A 15403-nucleotide genomic window follows, 5' to 3' on the forward strand; every position below is an offset into this window, starting at 1 on the left:
ATTCATTAAAAAATAAAAAGAAGATTTTATATATTTTCAAAAATTATTAAAATTTTGTTAATTTTTTTTTATTTTTTAAATTAAATTTTTTAATGAATTTTTTGATTAATTTAAATTAAATTTTAAATTTATTTTTAAGATTTTATATTTCTTATTAATTTAATTTTTAATTATTTTCTTAAGGAATTTTTAATTTTTTAATGAATTTTATGAGAAATGTTAATTTAATTTTAATATTAAATTATTTAATTATTTTTTGAATTTAGCGGTGATTTTTCAATATCGCCGCAAATATTGATTTAATTTTAATTTTTAATTTTATTCTTTTAATTTTAATTATTTTATTATTTAATTATTTTTGAATTTGACAACGATTTTTGAAAATCGCTGCGAATATTGATTTAATTTTAATTTTTAATTATTTAATTATTCTTTGAATTTAGCGGTGGTTTCTCAAAAATCGTCGCTAAATTCAATTTTTTAATGAATTTAGCGGTAGTTTTTCAAAACCACCATGAATATTGATTTAATTTTAATTTTAAATTATTTAATTATTCTTTGAATTTAGCAAAGGTTTCAGAAACCACCGCTAAATTGAAATTTTTATCAAATTTCAAATGTTATTTAAATTTTAATTATTTAATTATTTTTTAATTTAGCGGCGATTTCTAAGAAACTGCCATGAAATTATATTTAATTTTTCAATTATTGAATTATTTTCTTAATTTATCAACAGTTTTCAAAAACTGCCGCAAAATTAAATGTTTTAGTGAATTTTGCGACGATTTTTGAAAATCACCCCAAAAATACCATGTTTTGCGGCGGTTTTCTAAACCACCGCAAAAAAATCAATTTTTTTGTAGTAACATTTGAGTGGATTCAATTTCATGTGGTACTTTCTTAAAACCTGGAATGCTTCTTCTAGGTCGCTGACGTGGTTGGCGACCTGTCTGGATTTCACCAGCATATCATCAACATCGTGTTGACCAGCCGTTGATACGTTGCTCTTGCATTTCTTAGTCCAAAAGGCATTACCTTATAACAGTATAGCCCCCAATCTGTCATAAATGATGTATGTTCCTCCTCGACAGGGTTCATATGGATCTAGCTGTACCCTGAATAGGCATCCATGAAGCTCAAAAGCTGATGGCTTGCTGTTGTGTCCACGAGCTGGTCAATTCTGGGCAGAGGAAAACTGTCTTTTGGGCAAGCCTTGTTTAGATTTGTTAAGTCGACACAGGTCCTCCACTTTCCATTCTTCTTCTTCACTAGGACCGGGTTTGCCACTCAAGTCGAGTAATGAGCTTCCCTGATGAACTTGCTGGCCAGGAGTTTGTCTACCTCTTCCTTCAGGGTTGCGTAACGTTCAGCCGTCATGGGTCTCCTCTTCTGGCGAACTGGATTATAGTTTGGATCGATATTGAGTCGATGTTGCATTATATTTGGGTCTATTCCCACCATATCTTCGTGGTTCCATAGGAACACATCCAAATTTGCTTTAAGGAAATCAGTCAGTTGGGACTTTACCTCAAGGGAGATGTGGCTGCACTCCTCACCCTACAATTTAAATAGCGTTAATCAGTTTTGGATGTTCAGTGTTGAAATGGTGAGGAGGTTTAAACTCACCAGTGTGTGAGTGTAGTTGTAGCACAAATATAAATTTCGGACAAGTCCGGGTCGATTCACTGGGAGGTTTATTTAACAAAAGAATGGTTCATTCGGATTGATTTATCCAAAGAGAGCTAAGTTTTCCTGATTGTGAAAAGGTTTTTTTTTTTTTTTTCAATATTAAAAAGGTCTTGGGTTGAGGCGAGTTCAGAACCAATGCCTTATAAATCGCTTATAGTAATTTAAACAGGAATATTAATCTGAAATAAACAGAGGATCGTTTCGTAGTTATAATTCAAGATACGAATGATTCTTAGCTAAGCAACCCTCATACATGATATGATGGTTCTGGGTTAAGATATCATTGTAAATTTTATTATACTAGAGACTATGATTTGATCGTCTGGGCTTGGGTATATCTCATCTCCAATTCTAGCAACTTTCATACATGGCATGAGAGTTCTAAGTTAGGATGATGACCCAATCCAAACTCACAAAATCATTTATACACTCAACTCGAGTTTAACTCAGATAAATCTTGCATTCATCGAGGTTTGGCTTATCTTGAGATTCAAGAACATTGGACACTGTCCTCGCCTTAACCCAAGATTAGATTTAGCTACTCATTTCCATTTTTAAAATAAATTGGCAGGAATTTAAATGACGGGAATTAAAAGACAGTATTTAAAAGACTATTTTTTAACCGACCATATAGGCGGTATATAATTTAAAGACAATAATTGAAAGACTATTTTTTAACCGACCATATAGGCGGTATATAATTGAAAGATAATAATTGAAATTGCAAGAATTTAAAGGCAGAAATTAACCGACCATTTAGGCGGTGGATAATAAAGTAACAATAAATGACATAAGAATTTAAATAAGAAAAAGAAGAAGTAAGATTTGCAAGAGAAAATAAAAAAGAACAAGAGCAATTAAAACAACTAAAATTTCATTCAAGAATAATCCCCCCTTACAAGTGCACCTAAGTGCTCTATTTATAGGCTCAAAGATGTAATGGAAACCACTTAATTATATAATTTAATAATACAAAATATCTAATTGATGATGTAAGCAATGATGTCATTTTAACCATGATGTAAGCAATGATGTCATCTTATCCCATGATGTAAGCGATGATGTCATCCTATCCCATGATGTAAGCGATGATGTCATCATATCCCATGATGTAAGCGATGATGTCATCATATCCCATGATGTAAGCGATGATGTCATCATATCCCATGATGTAAGCGATGATGTCATCCTATTTGTGGGTCTTGGGCTTTTCATGTTTTTGGGCTTTGGGCCTTCTTTGTGTTGGGCTTGAGCTTGGGCTTGGGCTTGGGCCTTCCTTGTGTTGGTTTTGAGCTTGGGCTTGGGCTTGTCTTATGTTGGATTCTATTTGATTGTTGGGCCAAGTGCACATGAAACATCCTCTAGACTCCATAGTTGGCCCATGATTTTGAGCAACAATAATGGGTAATCCAACGTCTTCGATTTATGCCCCTAATTAATTGTAGAAGACAGCTTTCTTGCTTCATCCTGTAATAATATATAATGCAAATAATTATTTATTTTAAGCATAATTATAAAGCCAAAATAGGGATATAATTCATTAGGATATAGGAAATATTGACCCTTATCACACCCCCAACTTGAATATTGCTAGTCCCTTAGCAATTAGATTATACACCAGCCATGATCTAATCGCAATACTTGCATGAATATAAAAATTTCAAATTCGAAACCAAAATGCGTATAGTAGAACATTCAAAATAAGTCGAACATTCAAAATTAGATTTATGGTTAAAGGTCATACAATCTTAGGAATGGCAATCAGGATGATCAATACACAGATTTACTCCCTCGAAGTTTTGACTTTAAACCTTACTATGGATTTTCCCTCTAATAAAACGATTCCTCAGGTGTACACACAAGGGGGTGCACCGTTATAAGAGTAAATGTATAACAAGTTCAAACTCGGTGTCATCCCAAATACAAAGAACGTATTTTCATGAAAGAACAGGGAAATTAACATAGCTTCATGACTGGAATAATGCCATAGATAAATAACTTCTGAATTTAAACAGAATTCCCTACTCAGAACTCGAATCTTGAGATCACATGATTTATAGCATCAAGAGAGACCAAACTAGGTTGTAATGGGGCTATGAGGTTAATACGGGTTGTCAAAGAAAAGGGTAAAGTGTGCAAATGGTGTGTCAGGATTTTTTTTTTTTTTTTTTTGGCACTAATCTCAAATTAGACATATTTTTTGTTTCTTCAGCATTTATTTTGAAACACTCATGCTGAAAAGCTAAGAGAACTTCCTTCTTTTTTTTTTCTTTTTTTTTCCCTTTTTTTTTTATATGAAAATACCGAGATAGACTGATTCCTAGAAACACACCAGGCTGGACAAACTTCATATGGTTACAGGTTTAGACGAAGGTAAGGAAAGAAATTGTGCTAAGAACAGCTCAAATGGGCTAGTAATGGAGGTTAATGTAAAGAAAGAAAAAGGTTAATAGGCCCAAATTGAAAGAAATTGCTCCCCCTATCATACTTCTATAAAACAATGTTACTCAGTCAACTAATTCAGAGTTTGAAACCAGCCAAATTCATCCGCTATCATACTAGACATTCAAAGCTAATTGATGCTTTGAAGCTATTGAAAAGATGAGATAAACAATAAAGCATATTTAGAGTAAGTGTTATTTCACTCAGAAGTAACGATTATCAGGCTCAAACACTTACTCGGGTAATAGTCTCTACTTCTGTTGAGGGATCATGCAGTGTGCTAATCAGCTAATTACCATTGCCTTTGACTTTATGACAGATAAACCAATTTCTAATTATTGAATACCCGATGCATGCAAATCATCTATTCTAATTCCATACATATACGTTTTCAAATAAGAAATTAATGCATTCATGATTCATATTGCAAATTCAATTGGCTATCAGTGTACAATTCCAAAGCTTTAGGGATAGCATTATTTAAAGCACACACATTTTTTTTTATTTTTTTTTTTAATTCACACAAAACTACAAGCATGCAATTGCAAATTCACAGTTAAACATAGACCAGATAATTCATAAATATACCTTACTCCCCCCAACTTGAATTGCAGTAATAAAATAGGGTTGTTAGGAATACCTGTAACTCCATAAGTCCATAGATTTACTGTGAACTGCTAAAACTCAAACAAACAAATGAGCATACCATATATATATTTTTATATTTTCACACCAAAATAAAAATTTCATACAAGTCATAAGATAAACAGAATGCGTCTCAAGAGTACAAAGTACTCCTTACTCAGCCATCTTATCATAGACTCGCCTAACAACATTCCACAGTTTTTTTATTTTATTTTATTTTTTTTATTTTTAAGAACACAAGAAAAGAAATTTTGTACAAGTCATAGGAGATGCGTCTCAAGAGTACAAAAAGTACTCCTTACTCAGCCATCTTATCATAGACTTGCCTTACAGGGATAATTCTAAATTAATCGAACCTTTTTGCCGCTTGTTTTTGATTGCCTTAGACCAATCTATCCGAGGCTCATAAGGATCGTTTTGTGGAACATAAGTATGTAATTTCTCTAGCAGCTCCTCGACGGTGGATGCAGAAATAAGAATCTTTCTTGCTGAAGGAGAAATGAACTGTTGGTCCACAGCCTGATCAATAAAAGAGAGCAACCCATCGAAAAAATGGTTAACATTTAAAAGTCCAATGGGTTTGGTATGCAGATTGCTCTTAGCCCAAGAGATTATACAGAAGATTTCTTCAAGTGTACCAAAACCTCCTGGTAAAGCGATGAAAGCGTCTGACTGATAAATCTTACAAGCCATGCGCTCAGACATAGAAGTCGTTTCTACAAGTTGACCGCGTGTAATCCCAGAAATACGTGGTTCAGCCAAAGGGATTGGCATTACACCTACCACATATGATTTTCCAAAAAGTGCAGCTTGTGAAACATAACCATTCAACCCACGACTTCCCCCTCCATATACCAAATTAATCTTTTTCTCTCCTAATTTTTTGCCTAGTTCGCTTGCTGCAAGTGCGTAACAAATATCACTCCTAAGTTGAGAGCCACAAAGTACACATATAGTTTTGATTCGACGAACTAACTGGCCTTCCATGTTTGTTTCTTTTGTATGCCCTGGAAAGAGGTTTGGCGATCAAAAGTAGCTATACAACAATTCAACAAGAAATAAATACAAACAAAAATCATGCGTATGTACAAGTAGTTGTGATTGTGGCTCACATCTTCCTCTGGTTTTACGTCCAGAAACGGCTTAAACACTTTCTATGAAGCGAGGATAAGCTTCCCATCCAATTTTCTTATAGATTGGCAAATAGGGTCGTTTTTAGTCAGATTCCCAAGACTATAGCGTTGGTGGTCACTTATGAACTGGGTCCATAAAGCAAGAAGTTCTCTTTGCACTATTCCACATTGATGCATCTCAAGAGTCAATCGGATATCATCCAATGACTCCTTACTCAGTCCATCCTTTATGAAACTAATTTTATCTTCTCGATTTACGGACGTAAACCCCACAGATTTGCATCGAGTGTTACAGGTCCAACGAGCACACTTGTGACAACCATTCACTCTTTTAGCTCTTCGTTTCTTTGCAAAACTACTCTTCCCTAAGCCCGGAAAGTGCTTAAAACTAGGTGAAGTTTCGTCAGCTAATCGAACTTTTGCTTCGATCAGCCAACGAATATCTTTAGGGATGTTATTACGCATCAATATCCTAAGTCTTTCACACCTACCAATATAAATTTGTTTCAAATCATTCACTGGGAGAGATGGATAGTACTTGTGGATTTTTGATAGTTGAAGATCCATTTTTTTTTTTTAAATCAAAAGACAACTATAATAAGAGAAAAGTAGAAACTATAAATCTTACAAAATGAACGAAAATACCTGATCGAAGAACAACACGAAGGAGAGGAAACTGAGCTTGCTTGCAGAAGTGTGGTTTGGCTCATACAGATATAGAGTCTCTTATAGAGCAATGGGTGTCACTATTCTATACTTGGCTCGAGGCACGCCATAATTGTAGGGTCAGGCGCGTCTCTTTTTTCAATGCTTGGTGCCTCCTTTTTCAACATTTGGCAGTGTACCTCTTCCTTTTTCAACTTTCGGCGTTTCTTTTTCAATGCTTGATGTTTCTTTTTCTTTATAGGATATTGTGTCATTTTTCTTTATAGGGCAGTGTGATTGCACTACCCCAGAAAAGTGGTTGCCGTCAGCGATATGTCTGTCTCCCTCTTTTCTCTATTTTATTTTATTATATATTTTTTAAATATTTTTTTAAGAGTTTTTTTTTCTTTTCTTCCAGTTAAGAATCAAATAAGTGGTTGCCCACCTATTCGTATAATAACTCCCATTCATTACACCAGTTTTAAAGTTATTTTCAAAATTATGTAAATTGATTTTTCTCATAAATGCACATATATATTTTGAAAATATGTCATCCGAAGGTGTTGGCTTTATTACATTAGAATACAACACATCAATTCGCACAAACACTTCACACATGTTTGGTTTAATTTGATCCCCAATAATATAGACTAGCCCAAAAGACATAAATTTAGGCTCAAGTTTGGCTAGGCCCATGGTATCTTCACATTTGGGCTCTTGGGTTTTATCCTCTTCTTTCTCCCAGGCTTCTTCTTTTCTCACAGCATTTTGGCCCAATTTTTCTTCTATGATTGCTCGTACCATCCTAGGGTCATCAAGTCTCTCAATTGATTCATCATTCCTAGGGATGGGTATAGATTGGACCGACTCTTGACCTATGGGTGCATTGAATGACGATTCCTCCCCAAGACATTGGCCTATGGAATTTTGATTAGGTTGGTTTGGAAACTCTCCAGGTTCACTCACGCTCAAGGTCTGTGTAAACTCGGTCAATTGTTCTAAAATGTCACCTATGGCTCTAGTGGTTTGTTCTTGAAGTTCGACCACTTGTGTATTAAAACTCATTTGACCTTGCATAAACTCCTGAAGGGTGTCCTCTAAACATTTTTCATCCTGAGGTTGATAAGCATCAGATCTAACCCCTTGTTCTAACTCAAATTGGTGAGGTGGTGGAGGAAAAGGTTCATGAGATTGGAACACAGAGTCATTGTTCCAAGGATAATTCCAACGGTTATAGGAACTGGGGTATTCAACGTAAAGATTTGGGTCATAGCCCAACAGATAAAAATTCTCCCTCTGACTCTGGTCAAAAGAAAACCTCCCCTTACCGGGATCAGGATGGCCAAATGCATTAGAAGTCACAAACATGCTAAAATACTGAGACATAGAGAATATGGAATGACAATTCAACGGCAGATAATGATGCTAATAAATCAATTAATGTTTCAATAATCATACCTGACTGTAATCTCTTGCAATGTTTAGTAACTAAAAGTTATCAAAATATTTTTTTTTAAATTTAATTTTTTTAATTATTTATATATATATTTTGAAATATATATATTTTTTTATTTTTTATTTTTATTTTTATTTATTTATTTATTTATTTTAATTTTTGGGTTAGTTAAATTTTTTTTTTTTTGTGCTTAATAAAATCATATATACCACACAAAGCATTATTATCGAGTCAAACAAAATTATTTGCACAATAGATTAAATTCAAACACCAATAAATGCCTAAGTACACCTTACCCCCCAACTTAAATTGCGCATTGTCCTCAATCGGCAATAAAATGATAGAAGATAGGCATACCTGGCGATCTTCAATGCATGAACTCGTATGCAAAAAATTTTATTTAGACCGTGGAGTGAATTTTTTTCTTCTGTTGTACCTCCCCGGCAATGGCGCCAAAATTTGGCTGCACTCCTCACCCTACAATTTAAATAGCGTTAATCAGTTTTGGATGTTCAGTGTTGAAATGGTGAGGAGGTTTAAACTCACCAGTGTGTGAGTGTAGTTGTAGCACAAATATAAATTCCGGACAAGTCCGGGTCGATTCACTGGGAGGTTTATTTAACAAAAGAATGGTTCATTCAGATTGATTTATCCAAAAAGAGCTAAGTTTTCCTGATTGTGAAAAGGTTTTTTTTTTTTTTTTTTGAATATTAAAAAGGTCTTGGGTTGAGGCGAGTTCAGAACCAATGCCTTATAAATCTCTTATAGTAATTTAAACAGCAATATTAATCTGAAATAAACAGAGGATCGTTTCGTAGTTATAATTCAAGATACGAATGATTCTTAGCTAAGCAACCCTCATACATGATATGATGGTTCTGGGTTAAGATATCACTGTAAATTTTATTATACTAGAGACTATGATTTGATCGTCTGGGCTTGGGTATATCTCATCTCCAATTCTAGCAACTTTCATACATGGCATGAGAGTTCTAAGTTAGGATGATGACCCAATCCAAACTCACAAAATCATTTATACACTCAACTCGAGTTTAACTCAGATAAATCTTGCATTCATCGAGGTTTGGCTTATCTTGAGATTCAAGAACATTGGACACTGTCCTCGCCTTAACCCAAGATTAGATTTAGCTACTCATTTCCATTTTTAAAATAAATTGGCAGGAATTTAAATGACGGGAATTAAAAGACAGTATTTAAAAGACTATTTTTTAACCGACCATATAGGCGGTATATAATTTAAAGACAATAATTGAAAGACTATTTTTTAACCGACCATATAGGCGGTATATAATTGAAAGATAATAATTGAAATTGCAAGAATTTAAAGGCAGAAATTAACCGACCATTTAGGCGGTGGATAATAAAGTAACAATAAATGACATAAGAATTTAAATAAGAAAAAGAAGAAGTAAGATTTGCAAGAGAAAATAAAAAAGAACAAGAGCAATTAAAACAACTAAAATTTCATTCAAGAATAATCCCCCCTTACAAGTGCACCTAAGTGCTCTATTTATAGGCTCAAAGATGTAATGGAAACCACTTAATTATATAATTTAATAATACAAAATATCTAATTGATGATGTAAGCAATGATGTCATTTTAACCATGATGTAAGCAATGATGTCATCTTATCCCATGATGTAAGCGATGATGTCATCCTATCCCATGATGTAAGCGATGATGTCATCATATCCCATGATGTAAGCGATGATGTCATCATATCCCATGATGTAAGCGATGATGTCATCCTATTTGTGGGTCTTGGGCTTTTCATGTTTTTGGGCTTTGGGCCTTCTTTGTGTTGGGCTTGAGCTTGGGCTTGGGCTTGGGCCTTCCTTGTGTTGGTTTTGAGCTTGGGCTTGGGCTTGTCTTATGTTGGATTCTATTTGATTGTTGGGCCAAGTGCACATGAAACATCCTCTAGACTCCATAGTTGGCCCATGATTATGAGCAACAATAATGGGTAATCCAACGTCTTCGATTTATGCCCCTAATTAATTGTAGAAGACAGCTTTCTTGCTTCATCCTGTAATAATATATAATGCAAATAATTATTTATTTTAAGCATAATTATAAAGCCAAAATAGGGATATAATTCATTAGGATATAGGAAATATTGACCCTTATCAAGATGCTTTTGCCCACCTGGAGGTGCCTCTCAACATCGAGGTTACTGACTACAACATCTTCCAGTTTGTCTACTGGGCAAGCAGCTCGATTGCAATCCACGTCGCGCGGGTCCAGATCGTGGGTGACTCCCCAGTTACTAATGACTCGAGCTTCCCCTCCAAAGACCATATTCACCTTTTTTCCTTTGAGCCCTATTTTCAGTGCCTTCTCATAGTAGCGTCTTACCGAATACTGCTCGCCCCTCACACATTAGGTCCCTTTTGGGGTTGGAAACTTGATGGCCAGGGCCTTGGTTGAGACAACTAGGTCCAGGTCATTCATGGCAGGTCTCCCCATGACGACTTTCTATGCGGAGGGACTATCAATGATAAGGAAATTTGCCATTTCTATGTCCTTTCGGGATTACTGCGTCGCTAGTGAATCCATATAACGATATTGGGGAGGCTATTAGCTGGTCTGGCCCCAGTCCCATCTGGTCAAAACATCTATTGTACATGACGTTTATCGAACTACTTGTGTCCACCATGATTCTTCGCACCTCCATATTGCCGATCTGAGCTCAGACCACAAGGGCATCATTGTACAGCCAGTGCACATCTCTGGAATCATCCTTGGTGAAGGCGATATCATCAGAAGCTATTCTGGCTCTCTTAGAGGGTCCTTCTTGGCTGTTATTCCCAACGAGCAAGAGGTGATTGGCTTCCCAAACTTATCATTCATGGGACTTGTTAGAAGTCCCTGCAATATGAGGCCCTCCATGAATGGTAAAGATGGTTCTCACCATGGGTGTTTGGTCCGGCTCGGGAGCTTGGCGAGGACGTGCTTGGGCCGGCTGCTTGGACTGTTGATCTCTTGGGTGCACCACATAATCACGCAAGCGACCCCTCCTGATTAGTTCTTCAATCGTGTCCTTTAGCGCCCAACATTCGTAGGTGACATGTCCTGCCTCATTGTGATAGGCATAGAACTTGTTCTTGTTTCTATATTTATCGGGGGTCCTTAGAGGATTAAGCCTTCCAAAGTCTTCCTTGCTCCACTCTGTGGCAAAGATCCTGTCCTGGGAGTTGGATAGGACATTATAACTTTCATACCAACCTTAGCGTACAGGTCATTCCACTCCTTGTCCATATCTTGCCTTCTTGGCAGTCTGATCGTTGGGGCTCTGTCCGCAGCCTTCTTTTTGGGTGTCTTCATCACCTCTTTTCTTACTTTAGCTGGTGCCTTCTCCTCCTTTTTTTTGATCACTTGGTCTTTTCAAACTGAAAGCCTCCTCCCATCGGACCTCATTCGAAGCTCGCTGGTAGAACTCGCCTAGTTCTCTTACGGGGGACTTGTAAATGCTTTCGTAGAGCTTCCCATCCTTTCGAAACCCAACGGGGATCATGGTCAAGATACCCTAGTCGGAAGGGCTTTCCCATTCTTTCTGTATAATTTTTCAAAGATTCGTTGAACCGTTGGAACACCGTAGCGAGGTGGCATGTTGGGGCGAGCTGCCTTCTGAGCAACCTGTACTGGTCTATAAATTTCTTCTGACACTCCTCCCAACTGCAAATACTACGAGGGTGGAGCCTTCTTAACCATGCCCGAGGTATGTCTCCCAAGGTTGCAAGAAAAGCTCGGCATTTGGCTAATGGGCTAGAAGTTTGTAGGTTTATCTGGACATTGAAGGCATCCAGGTGATCGTATGGGTTGCTGTCCCCATTGTACTAAGGAATATTGGGGACCTCAAACCTGCAGGGGAGAGGCTGTAGCTCGATTTCTCTAGAAAATGGGGTCCTCTCTTCATGGCTTTCCCTTCGGTTATGTACCCCATGTCTCACCTCCAACTGCTGGATCCTCAGCAATAGTTCCCCCACTATAGGGTCCTGGTTTGTAGACCGCCCAGTGAGGGGTTGTTTTTCCCGTGCAATGTCTTGCTCTAAGGGATGGCGATCCCGCAGAGGAGGTTGCCTCCTATTCTCACGATTAAGGGAGTAGCGGTGGGCGGCGTAACTAAGGCTAACCCCGACCGAAGAATCCCCTCGACGTGGATTCCCACGTCGTCGACTTCCTTCATAAACGCCTTCATAGCGATCCCTGCAAGGGCTCGCACCAACCCTTTGTTTGGCGAGATGGACCTCTGACTCCCCATCATGGCGTCGCCGCTCTTCCGTCCTTCGAGAGTGCAAGTTAGAGGAGCGAACTGATCCAGCTTGCTACATATCTCTTTCGACTTCTTTTTCATCTAGAGAAGGCCTTCCACCTGGAGGTCGAGAAGCCCCCACTTGCGCATGTGCTATCTGGACTTGCATTTGAGCCAACGCCTTAACTGTATCAGCGAGCTGCATGACAATATTCTCCAATATTTCTTAACGTTGCTGCTAAGTCTGCATCGCTTCTATACCAGGGGTAGGAGCCACGGGTGGATAAGAACACCACGTGGGGACTCCAAGGATAGATCCAGCTGGAGGACTCAACTGGCTGGCATGGTTCATAGGTCGTTGGACATTACTTCGGAACCTCTTATATTTCTTATTTTCAGTATTGGTATTGACTAGAGCGGGCCCTCCTTCTAGCACCAAAATGTCGACATTCAGAATTGGTCGATGGTGATTCGTTGGCCCGCACTGGTATGGTGGATCCGAGAGAGAGAAAATGGGATATCTGGTTTGATTTGTTGAGTCGTCGGCCCGTCCCTATAAGGTACTCCAAAGCTCAATTCAGTGAACAAGTAGGTAAGTGTGTAAGATATTAGTAAGTCCGCAGAAGAAGAAGCATATTGTGGCTTTGAAAAGAGCTGGTTGATATATATGAGAAGATACCCTCCTACATGTGCTGTACGTATGCAGATGATGGGATAGAATAGCCGGCATCGGCGGGAACATCCATGCAGCAGCAAGGCGCCAATGAGACCCTCATTAATATGGATGGGATATGTTATTAATGAGGATGGGATCTGAGGTGAATGCATGGAAACCCAGGCGGGACTGTAATGATGTTATCGCAAAGATGCCAAGATGGGATTAACATGGGCCAGTCAAATGGGCCGAGAAAATAGGCCTGAATGATCCAACTGGGGCGGCCCTTGACCTACTGGTATCCCGTGGCATACGACCCTCTCGTTATGCGAGCTGATCGACTAAGCTGACGAATTGCAAGTGTCACTGGGAGCTCGCTCGAAGTGTAGTTGGGAGCTCGCTCAGATAAGCTGATGAACTAAGGGTATTTCTGGAAGCTCGCTCTGTCCTGCAATCTGATCTCCGGCTCCGGCAAGGTATGAGTTCGCTTCGATGAACTAAGTTCGGGGCCTACTAGGCTTTCCATAAGGAGTATAGCGGGAAATACCCGCAACACAATCTAAATTAGAGAAGGAGTAATAGAACTCGCAATCCAAAATGGAGAAGAAGTAATAGAACTTGCTCATAACTTCACTACTATACGCATATATATATATATATGTCTCTGCTTACTGATATAAATCTGAAAACTACAGTGAAGAACTGGAATAATCTGAAAATGAAACTAATATGAACTTGTAATGGAAGGGATTACATGGAAGATACTTGCCTCAATAAATCTTGATTGACTCACACGATCTCAACCAGAAATCTCTTATGCAAAATAACTTTTACAACTCACAAACTTCTTGGCTCTCTGCTCCTCACACAGAGTGAAGAAAACTATGGCTTATGTGCCTTTATATAGAGAAAGAAATTGTAACGCCCCATATTTTCAATCCACAAGGTGGCTATGTTTAACATTTTCAACACTTGGGCGATATTGGAAATCCTTTATCAACGGAAGCAAATACCGAACCTGAGAACTTAAATAGTTAGGATTTCCATGAATTATTAAGGATGCATACATATGCTTAGGTGACTTCCAAGTATCTTAACAACTATTCACAATAGACCACTACGACATAATTGCGACATCACGAACACATGTATACCCACACACAAGTAGAAGTAACACCAAACACAACCCTTCAATTTTAAGATGTACCCATCTAAACAACAGTAATTCCCCAACCACAACATAACCTTCTCAAGATCAAAGAAATAAGTACAACATACAACTTCCACACTCTTATAGGATTTAAAAGTACATCACTTGAGACATATGTTTACAATACTTTAAGTTAGATACAATGAAAACTAAGTCTCAGCCACCTCCTTTCCAGTTCTTTTGCTTGTCTCCCTAGTACCTGGCACAATTATCATACTTGGAACGTGGAATGTTCCAGGGGTATCAAACACCCAAGTTAGATATTGACATCTAAATGAGATGGTTCAAAGGTGGTAATGCGTGCAAATGTAAAATGCAATGTGAGAATGAAGTCTCCTCAAACACCTTAGTCCACCGAGGCACGTGATTGGAGTCAGATGTCCTTAACCCTTCCGAGGGCACCGGACTCCTTAGCCCCACCGAGGGCACTAGATTCCTTTCCCAAATCACCACATCCGCCTCATCAACCATCCACAACACCGAAGATGCATGCAAGAACGAAGAAATATGCCTTGTCGGTTTACCTTTCGGAGTTACTGTTCACAAGGTATCGGCCTTGGTTTTGCTTTCAATTTTTCTGGCAGTTGCAGGTGTTTTCCGGTGGTTGTCCATTTTTCGAAAACCCTCTCGTTCTCCTCCATCTTTCACCTTTTTTCTCTTCTGCTTCTTCCAGAATTTCCCCCTCTACAATTCTCACCTTCACACCCCTCAATTTCCCGATATTTTTGAGAGATTTTTTTAGCTAGTTTCCCAATATTGCGATTTCGACCCCAAGGTTTCCACAAATTTACACTTTCACCCCTAGGTTTCTAAAAACTCACTTTGTCCCCTTGAAATGTCATTCTTTTGTTTCTCAAAAATATTTTAAGGCCTCTTCTAGGATCCTTTACCCTTGAGTGCCGACCAATGACTCAAAACAATTCTCCAAATATTTTTAAAAAATCACATTTTGTCCCTTATTTCCAAGAATTACCCATTTTGCACTCAGGATTTTCCTCATTTCCTTTGCATATCATTTCCTTTAAAATAGACAAATCCTATAAAGAGTTTAGGTATTACAGAAATAGCCTTAGAAGCCCATCTCCTTCTCCTTTTATAATTGGGAGTCCTTATTCTTAATCAATTTGGAGACTTCAAACCTAAACCTTCTCAAGTATGGATTCTCTCAATTACATAATATCTCTAATTAAATAATTTTTAATAATAAAAAATTATTATTTAAAACTCTAGAATTACCTTCATGCCCTTACATTT

The 15403-nt window shown here is 37.7% G+C and overlaps 1 protein-coding gene across 2 annotated transcripts in view; it reads right to left on the reverse strand.

Moving 5' to 3' along the window:
• Positions 1-724: 724 nt before the first annotated feature.
• Positions 725-15403, reverse strand: part of LOC127794321 (uncharacterized) — a 37788-nt gene continuing 23109 nt past the window's right edge. For both annotated transcript variants that reach the window (XM_052325323.1, XM_052325322.1), the window contains one exon: positions 725-8487. In XM_052325323.1, coding sequence (XP_052181283.1) covers positions 6945-7940 — 996 coding nt within the window. In that variant the 5' untranslated portion in view covers positions 7941-8487 and the 3' untranslated portion in view covers positions 725-6944. The remainder of the gene's footprint in view (positions 8488-15403) is intronic.

The sequence above is a fragment of the Diospyros lotus genome, chromosome 2 (assembly GCF_014633365.1).
Source record: "Diospyros lotus cultivar Yz01 chromosome 2, ASM1463336v1, whole genome shotgun sequence".
NCBI classification, from domain to species: Eukaryota; Viridiplantae; Streptophyta; class Magnoliopsida; order Ericales; family Ebenaceae; genus Diospyros; species Diospyros lotus.